The 19,982-nt window shown below is 39.0% G+C and overlaps 1 protein-coding gene across 2 annotated transcripts; it reads right to left on the bottom strand.

Moving 5' to 3' along the window:
• Positions 1–83: 83 nt before the first annotated feature.
• Positions 84–15,213, bottom strand: rftn2 (raftlin family member 2). 2 transcript variants are annotated; one of them, XM_057335842.1, is made up of 9 exons: positions 14,687–15,213; positions 7,334–7,514; positions 6,069–6,177; positions 5,617–5,794; positions 4,276–4,497; positions 2,770–2,876; positions 1,758–1,861; positions 1,588–1,666; positions 84–1,468 (listed from the first exon to the last, which is right to left on the bottom strand). In XM_057335842.1, exons 1-9 carry the CDS (start codon positions 14,823–14,825, stop codon positions 1,271–1,273), a joined length of 1,317 nt encoding a protein of 438 aa, XP_057191825.1. In that variant the 5' UTR covers positions 14,826–15,213; the 3' UTR covers positions 84–1,270. The 2 variants fall into 2 exon arrangements, with proteins under 2 accessions (XP_057191825.1, XP_057191826.1); XM_057335843.1 differs by having other exon boundaries at positions 1,606–1,666.
• Positions 15,214–19,982: the final 4,769 nt, after the last annotated feature.

Below are 19,982 nucleotides of genomic sequence, written 5' to 3'. Positions count from 1 at the left end.
TACGTCATGTTAGCAAAGTGATAACACAAGCAGACAGTTTATTATGAGGTAAATATCCATTTAATAAAATATTACAAAACTATGCCTCACCATGTTCAAGTCTTAAAATACTACAGCTGGTAAATAATACTGATCAGTTCTGGCTTATTAGATTAGAATACGATTTACGACATCTTACTCAGTTTTTCATTGCTCAGGTCTTATAGTTATAGCAGCATGATAGTGTTTTTTGCAAGCTAAAAATGAACTTGTATTAGTCATTCCGCAGAAAGGGATCAACATTGTCAAGGCAACATGACACAAGGTTAATGCTTCTACACAAAGGTGCCACAAGCAGCATGAATTTTACCGAGCTGAGGAGAACTACGTTACAAATACTGTACAAATAAAGTACCCTGCTCAAAGTCCTTAAAGCAGTTACTGGAATTTGACTCAACATGCAAATCTGCTTGGAAGTGTTGAAGAGTTAATTGCTTTTCCCTTTTGGATACATTTTAAAAAATCCTTAAGAGATTAACATATGAATTTAACTTTAGCACCACTTAAGTGTCATGGCACATATTAGATACAGAGGACTATCATGTTTACGTCTCAGCGTTTTGATTAGTCAGACGAGGAGGATGCTCCACATATGCCTAACGCAGGCATCCTGTGCAGAATAAAGAATTCCTTTTAGAACGATTCCAAGGTCTACATTTTCAACATGAATGTAAGCTCGTCCCAAACAAATCTTCTCATCCTACAGAGTGGCCTGTTTGGACACTCGAGTTCCTGAGTCCGTCACACTGAACCATCGCAGGTGTGCGAATAAACAACTGATTGCTGGTTCACAAATAAGAGTTGAAAAAAAACAGGAAAAATGAACTGAAAACAAAATTAAGACGTGAGGAAGGACAACCTTCCTTGAACAGGATAAAAGATTTGTTGAAGTGCTTATTTGGTGACACGTGAATAAACTGGAACTTTTTGTGTAGTGAAATACCGATGTGATATTTGTGGCAAATAAAATAAAATTTCAGTGTCGTTTCCTGATACAATGTTTTAAAATGTTGGATAAACTGCACTACTTTGTGCTTTGATTTAAAAACAAGAACTGACCTTTATGGTACGTTATGGCTTTGTTAAAAATGTACAAAAAGTGCTTTGTCTGTAAAATAGGGACGCAAATCTCTGATGATAGCTGCTTAAAACGTGTGCAGATCTTCATAATCAAAGGTCTCTCTTTCATAGTGAGAGAACTCCAGATAAGAACCCGTGTCTTATGAGTTCTTCACATACAGGTGACCTCTGCGGCCCCATCATCTTGCTCAAATCCTCCCTCCTCTAGATGGGAAAGCGCACTGGGATATCCCCCTCCAAACACTGGGAAACCGCCGATCCCCCCTGAACATGGAGGTGACAGCTCTGCGCTGGTCTCCTCAACACCTCGAGTCACGGAATGACTGGAAACCTCTCGTCTCGTACATGCCTTGAGTAATAAAAAAAGATTGTTAAAACAATGTCACGTCTGTCGTTTCTTACAAAAATGTAGTCATCAATGTAAAGTTAATGGTGCTATTTAAATCACTGATTAGGTCAGCCGAGCACCTGGTTGTGCTGTGGTACCGTTTGGCCCTTGACAGGTCTTTGGAGGAACACAACTTGTTTAGTGGCGAGATTCCCTTCACTGGAGGTAAGAAAACAGTTAGTTTGGGATATAGTAACAGTGTGTAAATACATGTAATACAGGTACGATTAATATTATGTTAGATTCCCACCTATCATGACGTATAATGGGAGTGGGCAACACACAAGTGAGCAGCCAGCCAAACTCTGCTAATGTGTGGAGGAGAGGACCGTAGTCAGTCTTTACATCGGAACCCTAAAAGAAGAACATTCATAACATTGTTAAAGGGATAGTTCACCCAAAAATGAACATTTTGTCATCATTTACTCACCCTCGGATTGTTTCGAACCCTTATATATTTCTTCGTTTTGCTGAACACATAGGAAAATATTTGGAAGAATGTCAGTAACCAAACATCTCATCCACCATTTATTGCCATAGCAGTGAAAATAAATACTATGGGAGTAAACGGGGGATGAGATCTGTTTGGTTATTGACATTCTTCCAAATATCTTCCTTTGTGTTAAGCAGAACAAAGACATTTACACAGGTTTGGAACAGTGTAATGATGACAGAATTTCCATTTTTGGGTAAACTGTCCCTTTAAGTTTCATGGTATGAAATAGAATACTATATAGCTTATAGTTTGTTTAGGGTCACTAACTTATATATATATATATATATTTAACTTTTTATTCCAATTTGTATTTGTTATGGAATAACTCAAATGCAACCACGGAAATGATGTTGTGACTAAAATACAAAATCAAACTCATATTTTATCATTTTCAAAATAGTCACCCATTGCCTTGAATTTGCCATTTTTATCAACCAGCCATATTGAAGGAACTCCTAAATACTCTGGGTTCTAATTGGCTGCTTTATCTTCATTATTCACTCCAAGTCAACCATTTTAAAACAATTTAAAAAGAAATTATAATAAAAAATTATTTGTAACTACAACGTTTAATTGATTTTTTTAAACTTTTGAGCATACACACTCAGATTATGTCCCTTATAAGACAAAAAATATTTCATTTCATTGAAGTGACGCTAAACTTTAAATGGTAGTGTATCTATGGAATCTTTATTTAAACATCTTTGCGGGTGAACATAAATAACTACGATATTAAACGAGTGAATTTGTGCGTATGCAGTCATACCTCTATAACGGTCCACTGTTCTACTACAATAGTGTCATTGGCAGGTGGTGCTGTGCTTTTCTCCTCATAGACAAACAGACCCTCTAAAGACCTGGGCACTGGCTCACCTGTAAAAAACGAAATTAAAATGAACATTGACTGATACTATGAGAACTAGCATCATTCATCAGTAGCACACATATGATTTAAGATACACTAGCAGTTCTGCTTGGGAACACTGAAATGAAAGTGTATTACAGCACAATACCCAGGTCTCATTTAATCAAACTGGAAGCGTGTCAATGACCTACAAAAGATAATGAAACTGAACTATTTAAAGTCCATGTCCCATGTGCAAGGAAGACAAAGAGAAAGACAAAATGCTTTTAAAGTTTTTTTTTTAATAGATTTCCAATACGAGACCACAATATCAAATGTACAAATGCAACCATCCCTCAACTACACACAAACACGCATAAAACACACACACCAGATATCTTTCCACAAACCTCTCATTAATACATTCATGAAGATATTCATAAGCACACCTGTTCAGTCAGGTGCCAACAACTAAAGAAAACAGAATAAAATTATGCTTTGGAGTTTTCAAAATGTTATCCCTGTAAGTGGAATTACAGAGTTAGCTTGTAAATTGCTTCTCATGTTCCACATGACCAAACCCCATATGTTTCGAAACATGCACACACACAAACACACATCTGATTTAGCTCCTATTAGTCTGGTGCGAAACAGGAAGCGTGGTTGTGAGGGTTAGACGTGGGATATAAATATAGTTCTGGTGGGGGAGAAGAAAAGGGAAACATGGCTTTGGTTAAAGATAGTGGGATTTAAAGCAATGACAGAGGAGAATGATGGAGATTATACTAGCACAAATAATTGTAAAACATTTATCACATCGATTTAGTTACTATAGAGACTGTTTCAGCAGCAACAACATAAACGTTATGTGGCCCAAACTTAACTTCCGGTAGACCTCCGCAAAGAATCAATAATTGTTGAGTAATTTTAATGTAATTTAATACAATTAATATACAATCAAATCTGAATATAAATCAATATAAATATAATTAAATATAAAATTTTAGATTATAACCAAACACATGCGTCCGATAAAACCGTCTATAAATATAATAATTTTTGATTTTGCGATTTATACAACAGCAATTTATGACAAGATAATTCACAGTATCTTTTAGCCAGGGACATTATTGAATACTCCAGAGACGATAAGGGGTTTAAACACAGGTCACGTTTTTCCTTCCAAATGCTAGATGCAACACAGCTGGATGGAACAACTATTTTTAACACAACATATGAAAATGCTTATAAAACTAATTTCCAGATAATGTTGCCATTCAACAGAAAAAAATGTCATGTTTACACTATGCACTCAACATCTGTAGCTTTTCTATAAAAAGGAGGCGGGGCCAAAAATGTTAAAGCCCAGCATATAGTGCAGTAGCGCACAGAGGATATACATCACTTGAGATGAAATTAGAGAGCTACCTTTGTATGGTGTGTCCCAGTATACAAAGGAGTCCACCAATGACCAGCCCTTGCAGTAATAAGCCGCAGTCAGTTCCAGCCAATCAGCTTCCAGGGCACTGACAACTTGGCCTTTCCTGGAGACTCGCATGGACAGTGCACCTTGGTGGTAACAGCAGGCGAGAGAGTCCAGTGGGGCACAACCCGGGGTCCAGGAGTGAAACAGTACCAACAGTCTCAGGTCTAAAAAACAACAGTGGAGGGAAGTCACAACTTCTTCTACAAAGACAGAGACATGGACACTTTTTTATTAAAGGTGGGATAACAAGCTATTTCATGCAATCTGACTTGTTTACAATGTTAAATGTGATGGGTTCTCATGCTTAACGTGGTCAACTTGTCAAAAAACAAGTTGGACGTATGACGTAGTATTTCTGTGCTCGATACAATCCGCCATTTTATAAATGTGATCAAACTAAATACTCTTCGAAGATATGAAATATGCCATACTACTCTATGGGTACTCGAGATTAATATGAGATTGGCAGAAATTGCGTGTTACCTCCGCTTTAAGTGTAGCTGACCATCTGTCCTAACTACTAAGTGGGCAGAGGGCAAAGTTGAGGTACAGTACTTGTGTTAAGACATAAAAGATTGTCTAACTCAGTGGTTCTCAAACTTTTTCGTCGTAAGGCCTCCTTTGTGTAGAGTGCATTACTTTCCGGCCCCACAAATAAAGCCTTATAGAGTTCTAATTAAACCAAATACGTATTCAGTTATACAATGCTGGAACATCAATTCTTTTGGTTGGTCTTATTTTTCTGGTGTTTGTTTGCATAAAATCAATTATACATTTCTGTATTTCAGAAAATGCCAAAATCTGTGGCCCCCGGGATCCATTTTGGGGGCCACGACCCCCAGTTTGTTAACCACTGGTCTAACTGATTTTGATTCTTCAAGGAAACGGTTGCAGTGTCACATGACTGATGTAATGCCCAGAGGGCGAGGAGGCATCACAGCTCCACACAGGCAAAGACATTAGAGGGTTCAACTAAATTAAACTGACACTACTCACAAGAAACTGAATGAGGAACTCTTTTATTGCAATGTCTTTTTATTTTCGTGACATTTAAGCACCTCTATATAAATGACTATTTTGTGGTATATTTTGTTGGATTTTTTATATGACCCAGATATATTCTAGTTGAGATTCATCTAATCATCCTTGATTCAAAAGCGTTTATCTTCCATCTGTGCACTCAACCATTCTGAACTGAAGGTATTCAATATAAAACTGGAAATTAATCCGGTTTTACATTAGAGATTTCAGACTCTAGCATAAAGATTAGAGGAACGTCTGACCTTGGCTGTACTCACGGCCTTCTTGATCTCCATCTCCAGGGGGCGTGCGAGGTGGGGTGCGTGGCGGGGAACGGCAGCCCCTTCTAGGACTGGACACTCTGCTGTTACACCCCCCTCCTCCAGCCTGCTGGAGCACGGACCCCACAAACCTCACGCCACCCCTGGCATAGCTGTTCACCTGTGGGTACACAGAAGAACTGAGTCATAACAGTAGTGTTGTCTAAACTTTTAAAGAGGAACTACATTTTAAGCAGATACATTGTATCTGTAACAAAATGTCCTGTTTTACATGTCTGGCAAAATGTCCTGTTTTACCAGTATTTTGTTTTCAATGTAGAAGGTAAAATTATGTCTCATACATGTTAGTACAAAGTGTTACACAGGTTTGTAAAAATAATATCTCATACCGGAGCTCAAAAATATAGTATGAACAAAGCCTGTGAGACACTAACCCTATCTATGAGCTGTCGTACTGTGTCACTGGTCAAAGATTCCCCCGGCAGTGGCCACTCCTCCACCCGCAACACTGGCACGCTGTCAATCATTGGCACTGTGTGTTTACTGCAACCACACACAACAAAAACAACACAGACTCATCATTTAAGGCAAAGCGCACATGGAGCCAGCTTTAACCAGGAAATCATCCATGCATATTTTATTATTGCTGATGTTTGCCAGCCTTGAGATGTCCTTCATAAGCAAAGACAAAAACGCTGAGAAGTTTAAACCTTTTGACCCCAACCGATAAGATTTGCTGTGTCGTAGACCAAAGGAAGCAGCATTGCTGTCCTGTTTGTAAATGATAGTCTCTTAAAGGGGTAATTCACCCAAAATAAGAATTTTGTCATCATTTATTCACCCTCAAAACCTGTATATGACTCTTTCTTACTTCTGTGGAATAAATTAAAAGAAATGTCTCAGTTTTGTGTCCATACAATGCAAGTCAATGGGGTCCAGTGTTATTTGATTACCAACATTCTTCAAAATATCTTCTTTTGTGTTCTACAGAAGAAATACATACAGGTTTGGAATGACACAAGATGCGAGTAAATGATGAAAGAGGTTTATATTTCGGGTGAACTATCACTTTAAAGTGTATAAAGGCCTCCTTAAGAAAATGGTGGATTCAGATTGGCTTTGTTGTAATGATCTACAACAAATGCAAGTGAGCTTTATACACAGCTAAGAAAATATTTCACAGCTATAATGCATTATAGGATATACTATTATGCAAACAACGGATTTGGGTGCCATGCTACATGCTACCTGCCATCACATTATCCACACTATAAAGTACATAACGTCCATGTCTCAGAATTACGTATACAGTATTCACTGCTTTTCAGATCACAATACTAGTATATCTCCCAGAATCTCCTTTTGAATATTTCAGCATCACCCAGCACTTCATAGATAAAATGAGTCTTTGCTTTGCAGGTTCTCATTGGTTAAGCAAATCTACACTGTTGTCAGGGACCTCCTTTACTTTAAGATTTAACCCACATCTGTTTTCAGTTAGACTACAAAATAAGCCCCACCCACTCCAGTTAGACTGTCAACCATTTACTATTCATCTCATTAAATATTCAAGCTGACTCATTAAAAGTTAATTATTTACTTTGGAAGTAACTAGGCTGGGTTTAAATCTTCCTTTCTGTTTTGGGTACAGGAATATGGGGGTACAAACAGGGGGTATGCAGTTGTTGTCATGGTTTACCTTGATTGTGGGCGGACCAGAATGGCTCGGTAGAGCAGGCTGCATGGCAGGGAGCGAGTTCGGCCCACGGAGAGGATGATGGGATGCATGGCGGCCAGTACGTAGCCCTGGGTGTAATAGGACTGCAGGGCATGGGGTAGCTCACACAGTGAGGACAGATACTGAACAGTAGGCCGACTGCCTGTGGAACACAACAGCAAAACACAAAATAACCCTCAGTGAAGACGAAGACCATATGGTACGAAGACACGTTCAGAAGCATGTTTAGCTGGGGACATTGTTGAATACTGAGAGTTTATGTACTGTATGTGATATGTTTATGAAAACATTAAAACGGTATGTAGTAGGGGTGGAGCCGAACCCGAATACGGTATTCGGAAAGGCACAAATAGCGTGTTTTTTACTAATACTTATTTCGAACAAATACTTAAAAAAATATTTGTATTCGGGAACAAGAAAAACTTTATATCAAAAAGCTGCGTTTTCTCATGAGACCGCAGTGCATGCCCGCATGAGTGAGTGACATTCAGGAGTCGGGGGGGGTGGGGGGGTAAAAGAGGTGACTGACACAGGCTGCTCCACACAGCAACAGAGAAGGCTATGGAGTTTAAATGGACCCAAAACTCACGCGCATGGAATCCGCGCGCAAACGCGCATAATGACAACCACGCGCGGAAAGCTGCTCCGCGAGGGCGCATTTAAACTCCGCGAGCGAGCAGAACAGTATCCGCAAGCGGAAAAGAATCCTCGCGCGGGCGCATTTCTGCTCCGCGAGCAAAAACTCAGTCCGCGAGCAGAGGCTTTGACGAGCGCGCGCGCGATTCTCTCTATGCTCTCGCAACTACTCAACACTTGCTCGCTCGTTGAGTTGACTTCTAAGACTTTGGAGGCGGGACAATGGCAGACTTCTCCGATCCTTTGATTGGTCACTTTTAACATGCACTCACCTACATGCAGTCACCTACAGATTACATGTCTTACTACCGAATGATTAGTGTATTCTTAGTAGGATTCTTTTCCGCTTGCGGGTACTGTTCTGCTCGCTCGCGGAGTATAAATGCGCCCTCGCGGAGCAGCTTTCCGCGCATGGTTATCATTATGCGTGTTTGCATCGCGCGTGCACGCGCGGATTCCATGCGCGTGAGTTTAGGGTCCATTTAAACTCCATAGAAGGCTCGGCTGAGCGAAAAAAGACTTCACTGCGTGCATCACTATTTTTGTTGAATAGATTTTTGTACCTTAACTGGGTTCCGGAGGCAGTTTATAACTTTCGGGAAGCGGAGTTTGATCGGGAGATTATTCCATTACGCTGCATTATTGACGTCTGCAGTCGGGTGCTCTCATGTTCGCTCTGTTTACGTACACTATAACGTAAATTAGAAGTGTAACGCAAAAAAACTGGATTTTTACGCCTATTTTGAATTTTACTCGAATACAAATACAAATACTTTCCCCCCCTCAACAAATACAAATACAGATACAAATACCGGCTGCTTTGCACACCCTTAGTATGTAGATAGAAATAGCTCATTCTAAGGTAAGAAAAACAAAACGCTTCATTGTGTAAGATCTTCATACACCTCTGAAGACATAGTAATGTACACTCATCTAAAGGATTATTAGGAACACCTGTTCAATTTCTCATTAATGCAATTATCTAATCAACCAATCACATGGCAGTTGCTTCAATGCATTTAGGGGTGTGGTCCTGGTCAAGACAATCTCCTGAACTCCAAACTGAATGTCAGAATGGGAAAGAAAGGTGATTTAAGCAATTTTGAGCGTGGCATGGTTGTTGGTGCCAGACGGGCCGGTCTGAGTATTTCACAATCTGCTCAGTTACTGGGATTTTCACGCACAACCATTTCTAGGGTTTACAAAGAATGGTGTGAAAAGGGAAAAACATCCAGTATGCGGCAGTCCTGTGGGCGAAAATGCCTTGTTGATGCTAGAGGTCAGAGGAGAATGGGCCGACTGATTCAAGCTGATAGAAGAGCAACTTTGACTGAAATAACCACTCGTTACAACCGAGGTATGCAGCAAAGCATTTGTGAAGCCACAACACGCACAACCTTGAGGCAGATGGGCTACAACAGCAGAAGACCCCACCGGGTACCACTCATCTCCACTACAAATAGGAAAAAGAGGCTACAATTTGCACGAGCTCACCAAAATTGGACAGTTGAAGACTGGAAAAATGTTGCCTGGTCTGATGAGTCTCGATTTCTGTTGAGACATTCAAATGGTAGAGTCAGAATTTGGCGTAAACAGAATGAGAACATGGATCCATCATGCCTTGTTACCACTGTGCAGGCTGGTGGTGGTGGTGTAATGGTGTGGGGGATGTTTTCTTGGCACACTTTAGGCCCCTTAGTGCCAATTGGGCATCGTTTAAATGCCACGGCCTACCTGAGCATTGTTTCTGACCATGTCCATCCCTTTATGACCACCATGTACCCATCCTCTAATGGCTACTTCCAGCAGGATAATGCACCATGTCACAAAGCTCGAATCATTTCAAATTGGTTTCTTGAACATGACAATGAGTTCACTGTACTAGAATGGCCCCCACAGTCACCAGATCTCAACCCGATAGAACATCTTTGGGATGTGGTGGAACGGGAGCTTCGTGCCCTGGATGTGCATCCCACAAATCTCCATCAACTGCAAGATGCTATCCTATCAATATGGGCCAACATTTCTAAAGAATGCTTTCAGCACCTTGTTGAATCAATGCCACGTAGAATTAAGGCAGTTCTGAAGGCGAAAGGGGGTCAAACACCGTATTAGTATGGTGTTCCTAATAATCCTTTAGGTGAGTGTATATTATATTGCATTTCTGTCAGTAGATCCTCCAAAAAAAATTACACATTGGCCCTTTAAGGTTGATTTGAGCCTTTCTTTGCTAGGATGCTTGTGTTTAGTGTGCTGTGCTTTTCTTCCTCCTGTCCGCAGGCTCAGATGGAAGATCACCCTGACGTCTCCCTCCTCTCCGCCAACCCCCAAGCACACTTCCTGTGTCCACAAAGAGCTGCTGTTCACAGGGAAGACTGGCCCCATGCCACACACACACACTGCCCCACAAACACAACATTCCACCACGCACAACACAAACACAAACACACTCACACGCAAACATTCCCACACTTGAGCAAGGCAGAAAACAGAATTTTAAACTGCACATGAGAGATTCCCTGAACCCAAACTTCCTGCATTCTTAAACCACTTAACTGGTAAACAACTATTAGTGTGTTTTACATCAGGCTGTCAAATCAGGCTCAGCGGTAAATTTTGACCAAGCTACCTGTAGGATTCATCACCACACCAGTTTCAATTGCATGCATGTTTGTTTGTAAGACGCAGCATCACACCTGAGCAACAGCGATGTGTTATGGAGACAACGGCCCCCAGGGGCCAGAGATAGAGATAGCATTTACAGAGACACCAGAAAAGACTCCAATTTGTTCCAATGCCCTAAACACCCCCTTTCCCCCACACTCCCCTACCACCCTCTTGTTAACTCGCACACAGACGCCTCTGTTCTCTATAGAGACACAGAGAGAAACTGTGCTGTGTGTTGTTTATAAGAGAGAGAATTAAGAGAATAGATAAAAAGAAAACAGAGTGAGACAAGAGAAAGAAAAGAGTCTGGAGGTGTGAAGGGTCCGCAGGGAAAACGGGACACAGTTGAAAATGGAAAAAGACGTTAAAAGGAATTTATGGGGAAAGTTTATGACCCAGGAAAGGTTTAGGAGTGAAATATGACCTGGACATGTTTCATTGAGATTCATTCAGCCAGACGTCACAAATTCACAGTGGTTTATCTTGGTCAAAAGCAAATGACCACAAAAACTTACTACCTCTGCTGGATTGTATTTGTTCCTGAAAATTTTATAGACTTATGTAAAAAACCTTAATCCTCATAAATCCACCATAAAGAGAGATTATACCACATTGGGAGATCATCAGCGCACCCCCACAGAGAATGAGGGAGTTCTGCGACAAAGTCTGATGACTTAACCATGCAGTGGCCCAACATTTTATTGAACAGCTGCCTGCTAAAATAGAAGCCAATTTAAGCAAATCTTAAAGCTACAGTTTGTAAAAACCGCCGTTAGAGGGCGCACGATCAAAACAACGACAATGGCGTAGCTTGATGACGCTGTGAAAGAGCGTGGAATGATGGGATCTGTTGTCTTCAACTCCGCCGCCGATGGCCATCAATCAGACGGGAACGAGAAATCATGTTAGTGGATGAGGTAAGTTTTATTAATGTTGCGTATAATTGGGGTCCATAGATAAGTGACTTCTCGAAACAAGCTAATGGCTTGATAGACGCTAGACACTACTTCCGCATTTGTCCACGACACTGTTGTCATGCGGTTTCTACGTCAGTAAAGGTGGTAACAAAGGGTAACGTGGATATGACGCCATTAACAGGCGACTGCACAGCCCCGTGTCACTGTTTAGAATGGTGATTTTCTCACAATTTACAAGTAGTTGGAAACATTTGAGATATCGTAAGTACTCAGCTGAACAAAATATTCAACACTGACCTAGTGTTTTTTGGATATTTTACTGCAAAATTGTTACAAACTGTACCTTTAAACCAGGACAACAGGCTTCATTCGTAAGTGTCTTTTAAATGCTGATCCAGGGTCAGCTGGGCCCATTTAATCCTTATCTTTCCACTCGAAAGCAGCGAAACCGATCCAAGGTAGAGATTAAGGCCATTCGTTGTAAATACGTCTGCTGGCTCTGCAACACAGGGACATCTGGCTTTCTACAACCAAACACCTGTCAAAGCATCACACAGTCTTTGCACCTAATACCACACACTCGCTCATCCCTCTCCAGAGTTTGATGTTCAGAATGTCATTTTAGCAGGTCCTAGTCCTATGGTTTTCGTTAGTTGTCATGAACACACAGTTATGATGAACATCTCTTGCACTGCAAATCGCTTTGTGCAACAGACAAGAGCACTAAGGTGCAATTCAACCATGATGAAAACAAATTAGTCATAGAAACTAACCATGTTTGTCCTTCCATGAGATGTTGAACCACAGTCCAAAAGAAAAGAATTCACAATAGTGTTATGCCAACTAAATAATTGTGGTATTTGGACAAGCAATGTCCACCCACTGTATCTATATATTTATATTTACCTATCAATAAGCTCTTGTCGAAGACCCCCAAAACGATTTAAATAAAGTACATTTCCCCTTCTCTCCAATACAAATATTAATGCAGGCCTTGCGTTGTCAAACATGCTTTATACTATTTTATAACAAGGTGTGGTTCATGAACATCCAGCTGCAAAATAGTTCAAAGGTACTGCCACACACGCACAGACATAAATACAGCAGAGTTTCCTGACAGGTAAAACATGGTAAACACAGTATGTGAGGCAGATCTGTCTAAATAATTTGAGTGCTGACTTCAGCGGTGTTAGACACAGTAGCTTCAAGCATCTGTTCACCAGGTGTGCTCAAGAATGAAGAACTGGAACAACTTCACGTGCAAAATGTATTTTCCCTTCACATGTACATTCCTGTAGACATGTTTATGTTCAGGTGAAACAGTACAGTATCTGATTTAAGAAGCATTACATTATGATCTATAATCATTTATCCCCCAAACACAGAGGATGCATACCCGACGAACCCAGTGAAACCTCAGACCTCCTTTCCTCTATTCATATTCTTGACTGCTCCCCCTGAAATGCATAAGGCGTGGGAAATGTCCTATTGGGCAATTCAACTGTGCTGAAATAGTGGGATTATAACACCTAGTCCTATTAAGCGAATCTGATTAATTGTGCCAATATTCAAGTATTTGATGTCCACCTTTGTGACTAAGTGACAAAACTTTACAGAAGAAAACGTTTTTCTAGAAGAAAACGGTTTGCCTCTGAGGTGACTGGACCTTTAATCATCATGATGGATTTAAAGCCTGTGCAGGTGGAGACACGTGACACTAAAAATGCTTCACATTCCGATCCCTACCGACATGCATCAAATAACTACATACCACTGCTTCAGCTTTGGACGTGAACAGACGTGAATTATGATAGACAGAACTATAATGTTTACACTTGGAGTATATTTGTTCTCTGTACTACAGTTCTATAGCTTTCTATAGTATAATGCAATGTAAGTCGCTTTGGATAAAAGCGTCTGCCAAATGCATAAAAAAATAATCTATAGCATTTAAAGCAATCCCCACACTTTATATGGGGCATTGTACAAAAATAGTTAAAGGCCAAATAATACGCTATACAAACTGTTTATGTACTTCAATATTACACTATACTATACTTTTCCCCAAACAAATACCCAACTTTTCAATTAAGTTATATTTAGTCAACGCTAAGACGACTGTTCATGGTCTCCTTACACCAGGTACAAGGCAAAGGCTGGCATTAATGGGAAGTTCAGATGGAAACTGTTGCACAGAGGGGAGGGATGACAGTATGAATGTCACCCGGGTGCTACTGTCTGTAGCTCATGCGTCTGCGAGTCTGAGACACCATCCAACTGTTAATGGAGGGGGAAAACCTTCCTGACCCACTTCCACATGTGATGAAGCTCCAGTGCTGTTGCTGGGTAAAATGGTATAAGCTTTTAATGCCAGGATGTCACAAGTTTGTTAAAAGAAATGATTGCATTGGCTGAAAATCTAAAATCTGCAATAAAGAGGAAACCACTGGAAATGATGGATTTAATGGTTATAAAGGAACTTGTTTCGTAATGGAAACTATAATGGTCCCTGTGGGTCTCTACTGGTAATGAGTTGGGTTTTATCAGCGCAATGTAATCTGGCAAATATGAACCAATAGAACTGTCAAATCCTACAGGAACAAAACCACACTATCCAGAATTTACTACTAAATTTGTAGTGGTTTTAATGGTAAACAGATGGTTCATAATGGTGTTTGTAAGAGAAACCATTAGAATTTCTAACGATTTTTGTTCTGCAGGGAAGACATCGTTTTAAGGGTTTTAGACTCTGGCAGTTTGCAGCCATGTGCTGTAAGGAGACAACCTCTAAAACGCGCGTGCCGAATGAAGAACTCGAATGAAGATTCTTTATTATCATCCATTACATGCAAGCTTTCTCCAAAATACCATAGTTACCACTTTAAAGTAGTGTTTTGTAATGCTGTATAAATCGTTCTGTGAAACAGCGGTGGTTAGTCTTAACAATAAAATATTGTACATCTATATTATTACATTTATACATATATTACATCTGATATTTTGAGGTAACTTTGTTTCCATGAAACATTTTCGAAGAAGCGCCACGTGACGCCAAGACTTTCATTTACGTTACTCCAGTGATCTGTAACGTTACCTTCCAGACTGAAGTCCAGCAGCACATACTCGTACGCAGAGTCTGTTTTGGTCTCGACTTGTGGTCTTTTTAAAGTGGAGTAGATTTTCCCCAAACTGCTGTCCTCTGGGTCCTCCAGTTTCCGCAGTCCGCATCCCATTATAGCGGAGCCTCCGGCACACTCAAGGCAGGACACGGGGCGACCCACTCGGCCACACACTCAGGACTCCCGCTCCTGTATCTAATGGGTTTGCTCCATATTTCAACAAGTTAATCCTTCGGGAGTGGCACCAAAGAAAAGACGATGTGCAGTGTGACCGATCCTTTTTAAGAAAGCAGCTTAAGTGGACCTTAAATGTAACCGAGAGATCACTGGGTCCTGCTACGTGGGCTTTGTGAGACTGGAAAGGAAAAAAACTTCCCTAAGTTGTTCTGCAGTAAATAAACTCATAAGATTCCTCCTAAAATATCTACGAGAAAACCACATTCACACCCTGTCTCCCAAAATTGCTGCGAAAAATAAATAAAGCAAAAGATGTCTTGGGCTGTAAGCGTGTTGAAATTGATGAGTGGGCGTGGCGAGGGAGGGACATAAATAGTAAACCAGGGGCGTGGCGTGGGTGAGGCCTGCATAATAACTGGTGTGGTCGTGGTGAGGAGGGAGTACTTGTGGTTGTAAAATTGGTCTAAAAAATATTAAAGGAATTTTATTAGTTCCACACATAACGTATACATAAATAAATATAATATACAAATAATAAATAAATATAATTTCCCACCTTTAAAATGTATCCTCTTTATACTAAAGATTTAATGTATCCTTTAAGGAACAGTATATCTTTTCAAGATGATCGTTTTGAAATAATTTACTAACCACTCTTTTACTTGTTTCATGTTTCTGTTATGCTCTACACCCCCTAAATAAGCAACAAACCCAGTGAACAGATATAGATTTTTTTAGATATGCAATGTTTGTGCCTTTAATTGCTGTGGATATTTAGTCACTATTTGCAGTCCTGTGGAGTTTTGTGGGATTGTCGATGGTAATGTAACATTGAGGGTGCATCTGGATCTTGTGTGTTGTATGTACTCACAGGATTGAATCACAAACATACACGCTCGACTACAAAATATGTCTTTGCAACTATGAGCTCATCTTCAGTCAAATATAAACGATAAGAGCATTTTGTTAATAAAACAGAACAAAAGACAATAAAGGAAGGAAGGAAGCCTCTAAATGGGGGGAGCAGGGGAAAGCTAAAAGACAACTCAAATCCTTCAACTTTTGTATTATGCTAGTCTATTTTTAAACTGTTTTGTGTGAACCAGATTTTACCCAGGCAAAAAACAAAACATGAAACTACCGAAGTAGCTTGCAACTGTACCACCTGTCAACCTTATATCTGAAAACAATGCCCACCTGCTGGCTCACACAGCCATGCTGAACAACAGTCTCATTAACAAGCACAAAGCGGCATTCTTTTGGCAATATTTTAAAAGCAACTCATTTCAGTGGCTTTGTGGGTTGCTTTATTTTGATATTCGCTGTTCAAAGGAAAACAGTTATGATTAGGGATTAGTTTCCATATGACTCCGATAGATGCTTAAAAAAAATGTTTATGTCATATTTTCTGTCATTCCAAACTGTGTCAAAATCAACCCAATCTTGCCAGTCCATCACACTTTTTTGCTCATGTCTCTTAGTTCAATGCTTAAAAATAACTTTACATTTACAAAAATAAGTCTGGTTCCTAGACCATGCTTAAAAATAACTTTACATTTACAAAAAAAAAAAAACATGTCTGGGTCCTAAACCGGAAACCACTGTCATTCTGGGGCCACACCCAGAGGATACTGTGAAGGAAACAAGGAGGAAGCAAGCAAATATGTACTGTGTCACTGAGCACAGAGTTAAACCTTTATATTCATATTTTTGACGGACACAAATCCCTTTGCCCTGGAAATATAAAACACAAATACAGATTTTAATCTACTCCTAAAATTCTGTTCACGTAGACATTCATGACAAATAACTCCACATTCTAATCCCACCTCTGTTCCTTTGAGATTAACTGGCCTATATCAACTACTCACTGACACATTAATCCTGATTCTACCCTGCCATTATCACAACCTATTCCTGAACTCTTTTGAGATTATACCGGATGATAATAGTATGAAAAAAGTGTAGCTTTATTTGAATAAAATCATAGCCTCCTCCACTCTTTCCTTTCCCAGTGCCATCTACATATTTTCTAACCTTCTCCTAAATCTTACCTTTTATCAAAACACTGTTTTTTTGTAGTAATATAGAATTTGTACATTCTTGTGAATTTTAAAACACTGAACTACATGGAATATTCCCATTCTTGACAAGTTGCATTTGCAATGTTGCAATCTTGTAAAGGTACAAGATTGCTTATCTCTGACTGGTTATCTATGTACTGTATCGTCCTCATTTTATTTCAAAAACACAAAGACACCTTTACTTTATACCTAATGGACAATCAATAAGAATTTAATCTTGGCTCATAAAACCCTATTTGAGTTCCTATTTGTGACATAGCCCCATCTAGTGTTAAACATCTGAATAATCCCTGAATTGTGATCTGAAGTGCTCAAAAGCAAATTTACTAGATCAGTGGTTCTCAAACGTTTCAGATCAAGTACCACCTTTAATAAAATTAGTTGTTCTAAGTACCACCTAATGACCGCCATAGGAAATCATATGAATAAACACATAAATGAATAGTAGTGCTGTGATTCTTTATCTTTACACCTCGTCCTCCAATTCTAATGTATTATTAATAATACAAACACTTTTTATTTATTGCTGTTTTCAAACTAAAGAACATGTTTTTCAAGTTAGTCAGCAGTAATAGTGGGCACAAAACACATTCTGTAGTGACAGGTAAGTAAACAGGGCTCTGTAAATGACTTTTATAGGGGATTTATTAACTTTGTGGGGACTTGCATGCAGAAAGACTAAAAATTTATATTAAAGACAAACAATTTGGAAAGAATATTTAACACAGAAGATAAATAAATATACGTTTATTTAAACATCAAGAGAACAGCTGTATATAACAAACAGAGACTTACACTTTACTCTTCAAGTAGCCTACCACCACAGTTTGAGAACCACTGTAGATTATTTAATAAAATACCCTAAATACAATGTCATGGCCATTATGTATATAATAAGCAGTGATAGTAATGTCAGTTAAAATTAAATGCACTTCAAATAACATATGTTATATTCATTTGATGCTAATCTTATGAAAAATCACATACTAAAGACACTGAACATTTGTGTCAGGTATTGCAGATAGAACCCAGATGCAAACAGCAACAACAACAGCAACAACTTAAAAGGACAGGGAAAAACAGACCATCCCACAAACAAAAACAGAGCTGAAAATAAAAGACCATATAGATAACAAACAAGAGCCATATGCTTCACAGAACACAAGAACCAGGGCTAGAACAAGAGTGTCAGGATCCAAACTCCATGACAGAGAACATAAAGCTGTGCATGATCCTGTCAGAACATATAACATCTTCACCAATGATAGGACTGTGACAGTTCAGCCAGCCAAGTAAATAACCATTCTGTTGATAGGTTTTGGTTGAGATGTATTTCAAATGTATCTAAAAATGACTGTTGTTTCAATAATTTAACTGTTCTTTCAGCACCATTTGCACTACTGAAAATCTGACAGTTAGTGACCAAATAAATCTGACGGTTCCTCAGGAACTCATAGTACCTCTTTATTGTTAATACCACGAGAGGAAAAACTTTGTTTATTTTTATCCAAAGGAGGAGAATTACATATGAATGACAACATTTCACACTAACAAAATAAAATAAACAGAAATATCAGATGTTGCCTGTAAGTACTTGAAGATTTCTGTGCAGCCTTTGTTTTCAGTATGTTCATATTTTTAATAATGTGAAGAGATGAAAGATACAGATGTGAAAGCATGTGCTGGAGTAGCTTAACAGAAATGTGATAAGAGAACATTCCGAATGCACAGTGGTGATAACTTTACGTTGAAATGTTGAAAAATAATGTGCAAAAAAAAACAACATCCCAATTATGTTTCCCTCCAAATTCTACCAATCGTGTTTTTTTTATAGTGGACTACAACTTTGATACTGACTTTTCTGTGCCAATACAAAGTAAAGACACAAATACTCCCTGCACTTGCTGTTGCACATAATAGTCATATCCATTTACATACTTACAGACTTACATAGTTTGCATTTAACAGAAAACAAAGCATAAGTAGCCTATAATTAAAACATTTAAACCTTACTGACATGCAGTCAAAACCTAGTTTATTTAGGCCTACAGCTTAAAATCACAGATATAATTGATATTTTTATTATAATAAACTGATTATTTACGCAAATATGAAGAAAAACGTGTTTAAAATACAGACAGGTGTGAAATGTCTGATATTTACAAAAAGCTATAGCTCTGTAAATCGTTGTAGTAATCCATATACACCACAAGAGGGTACTGTTGGTACTTTTAAAGAAACACCCTAAACACGCGTGTATTTATAAATTACATGTACCGAAATGAATACAGACAGTGAAAGACTGTAAGTCTAAACAATCAACCAAATCAAACGAATAAATGAAATGTAAAATATTTAATAACATTTTAAAGTAGCAAAATGTATTTAAAGTGTGCAAGAAAGTTTTGACGTAAAAAGCAGATCTCTTCAACTCTAGTTTTCAAACCTCTGTGTCGCTAAAGCTAATAACCCAAACACACACATACAACATCTTACACCAAGTGTCTACTTTTGACTGAACAGGCTGACCAAAAAGTTCCCTGTATTCCAATAACGTCATTCTCATAGAAAGAGCTTAGTTTAACCATGACAACATGACCTTATGGGAAAATCTGCAAAGAGGTGTTAGAGTTATAAGTGCAGTGCTAATGACCCTCGGGTTCTGTCTATATTTCACAGAGGGACTCTATCTACAGCAACTGCACGAGTCGCCTCATGAAAAGCTTTTCACAATCTTCTTTTACTCTGCATTTCTATGAGAGTTTAACCAAATGTTTTTGCATGCCACATACTTCAGGCATGTAGACCTACAGGGCAATCCAGACCGCATATGAGATTACATTTATTGTTTATGATCTCAGTGTAGTTTTGCTGGCTGTCTCACAAAAATAAGCACAATGGGATGCAATAGCTGAAATAAATATCTTCAAAAGACACTTCATTTGAAGAAACTTTATTTGTCATGACAGTCATCCCTACACTGTAAAAAAACAATTCCGTAAAAAAACTG

This window comes from Triplophysa rosa, linkage group LG6, assembly GCF_024868665.1.
Source record: "Triplophysa rosa linkage group LG6, Trosa_1v2, whole genome shotgun sequence".
Taxonomy (NCBI): Eukaryota; Metazoa; Chordata; class Actinopteri; order Cypriniformes; family Nemacheilidae; genus Triplophysa; species Triplophysa rosa.
This window is presented reverse-complemented; position numbering and strand designations above follow the sequence as displayed.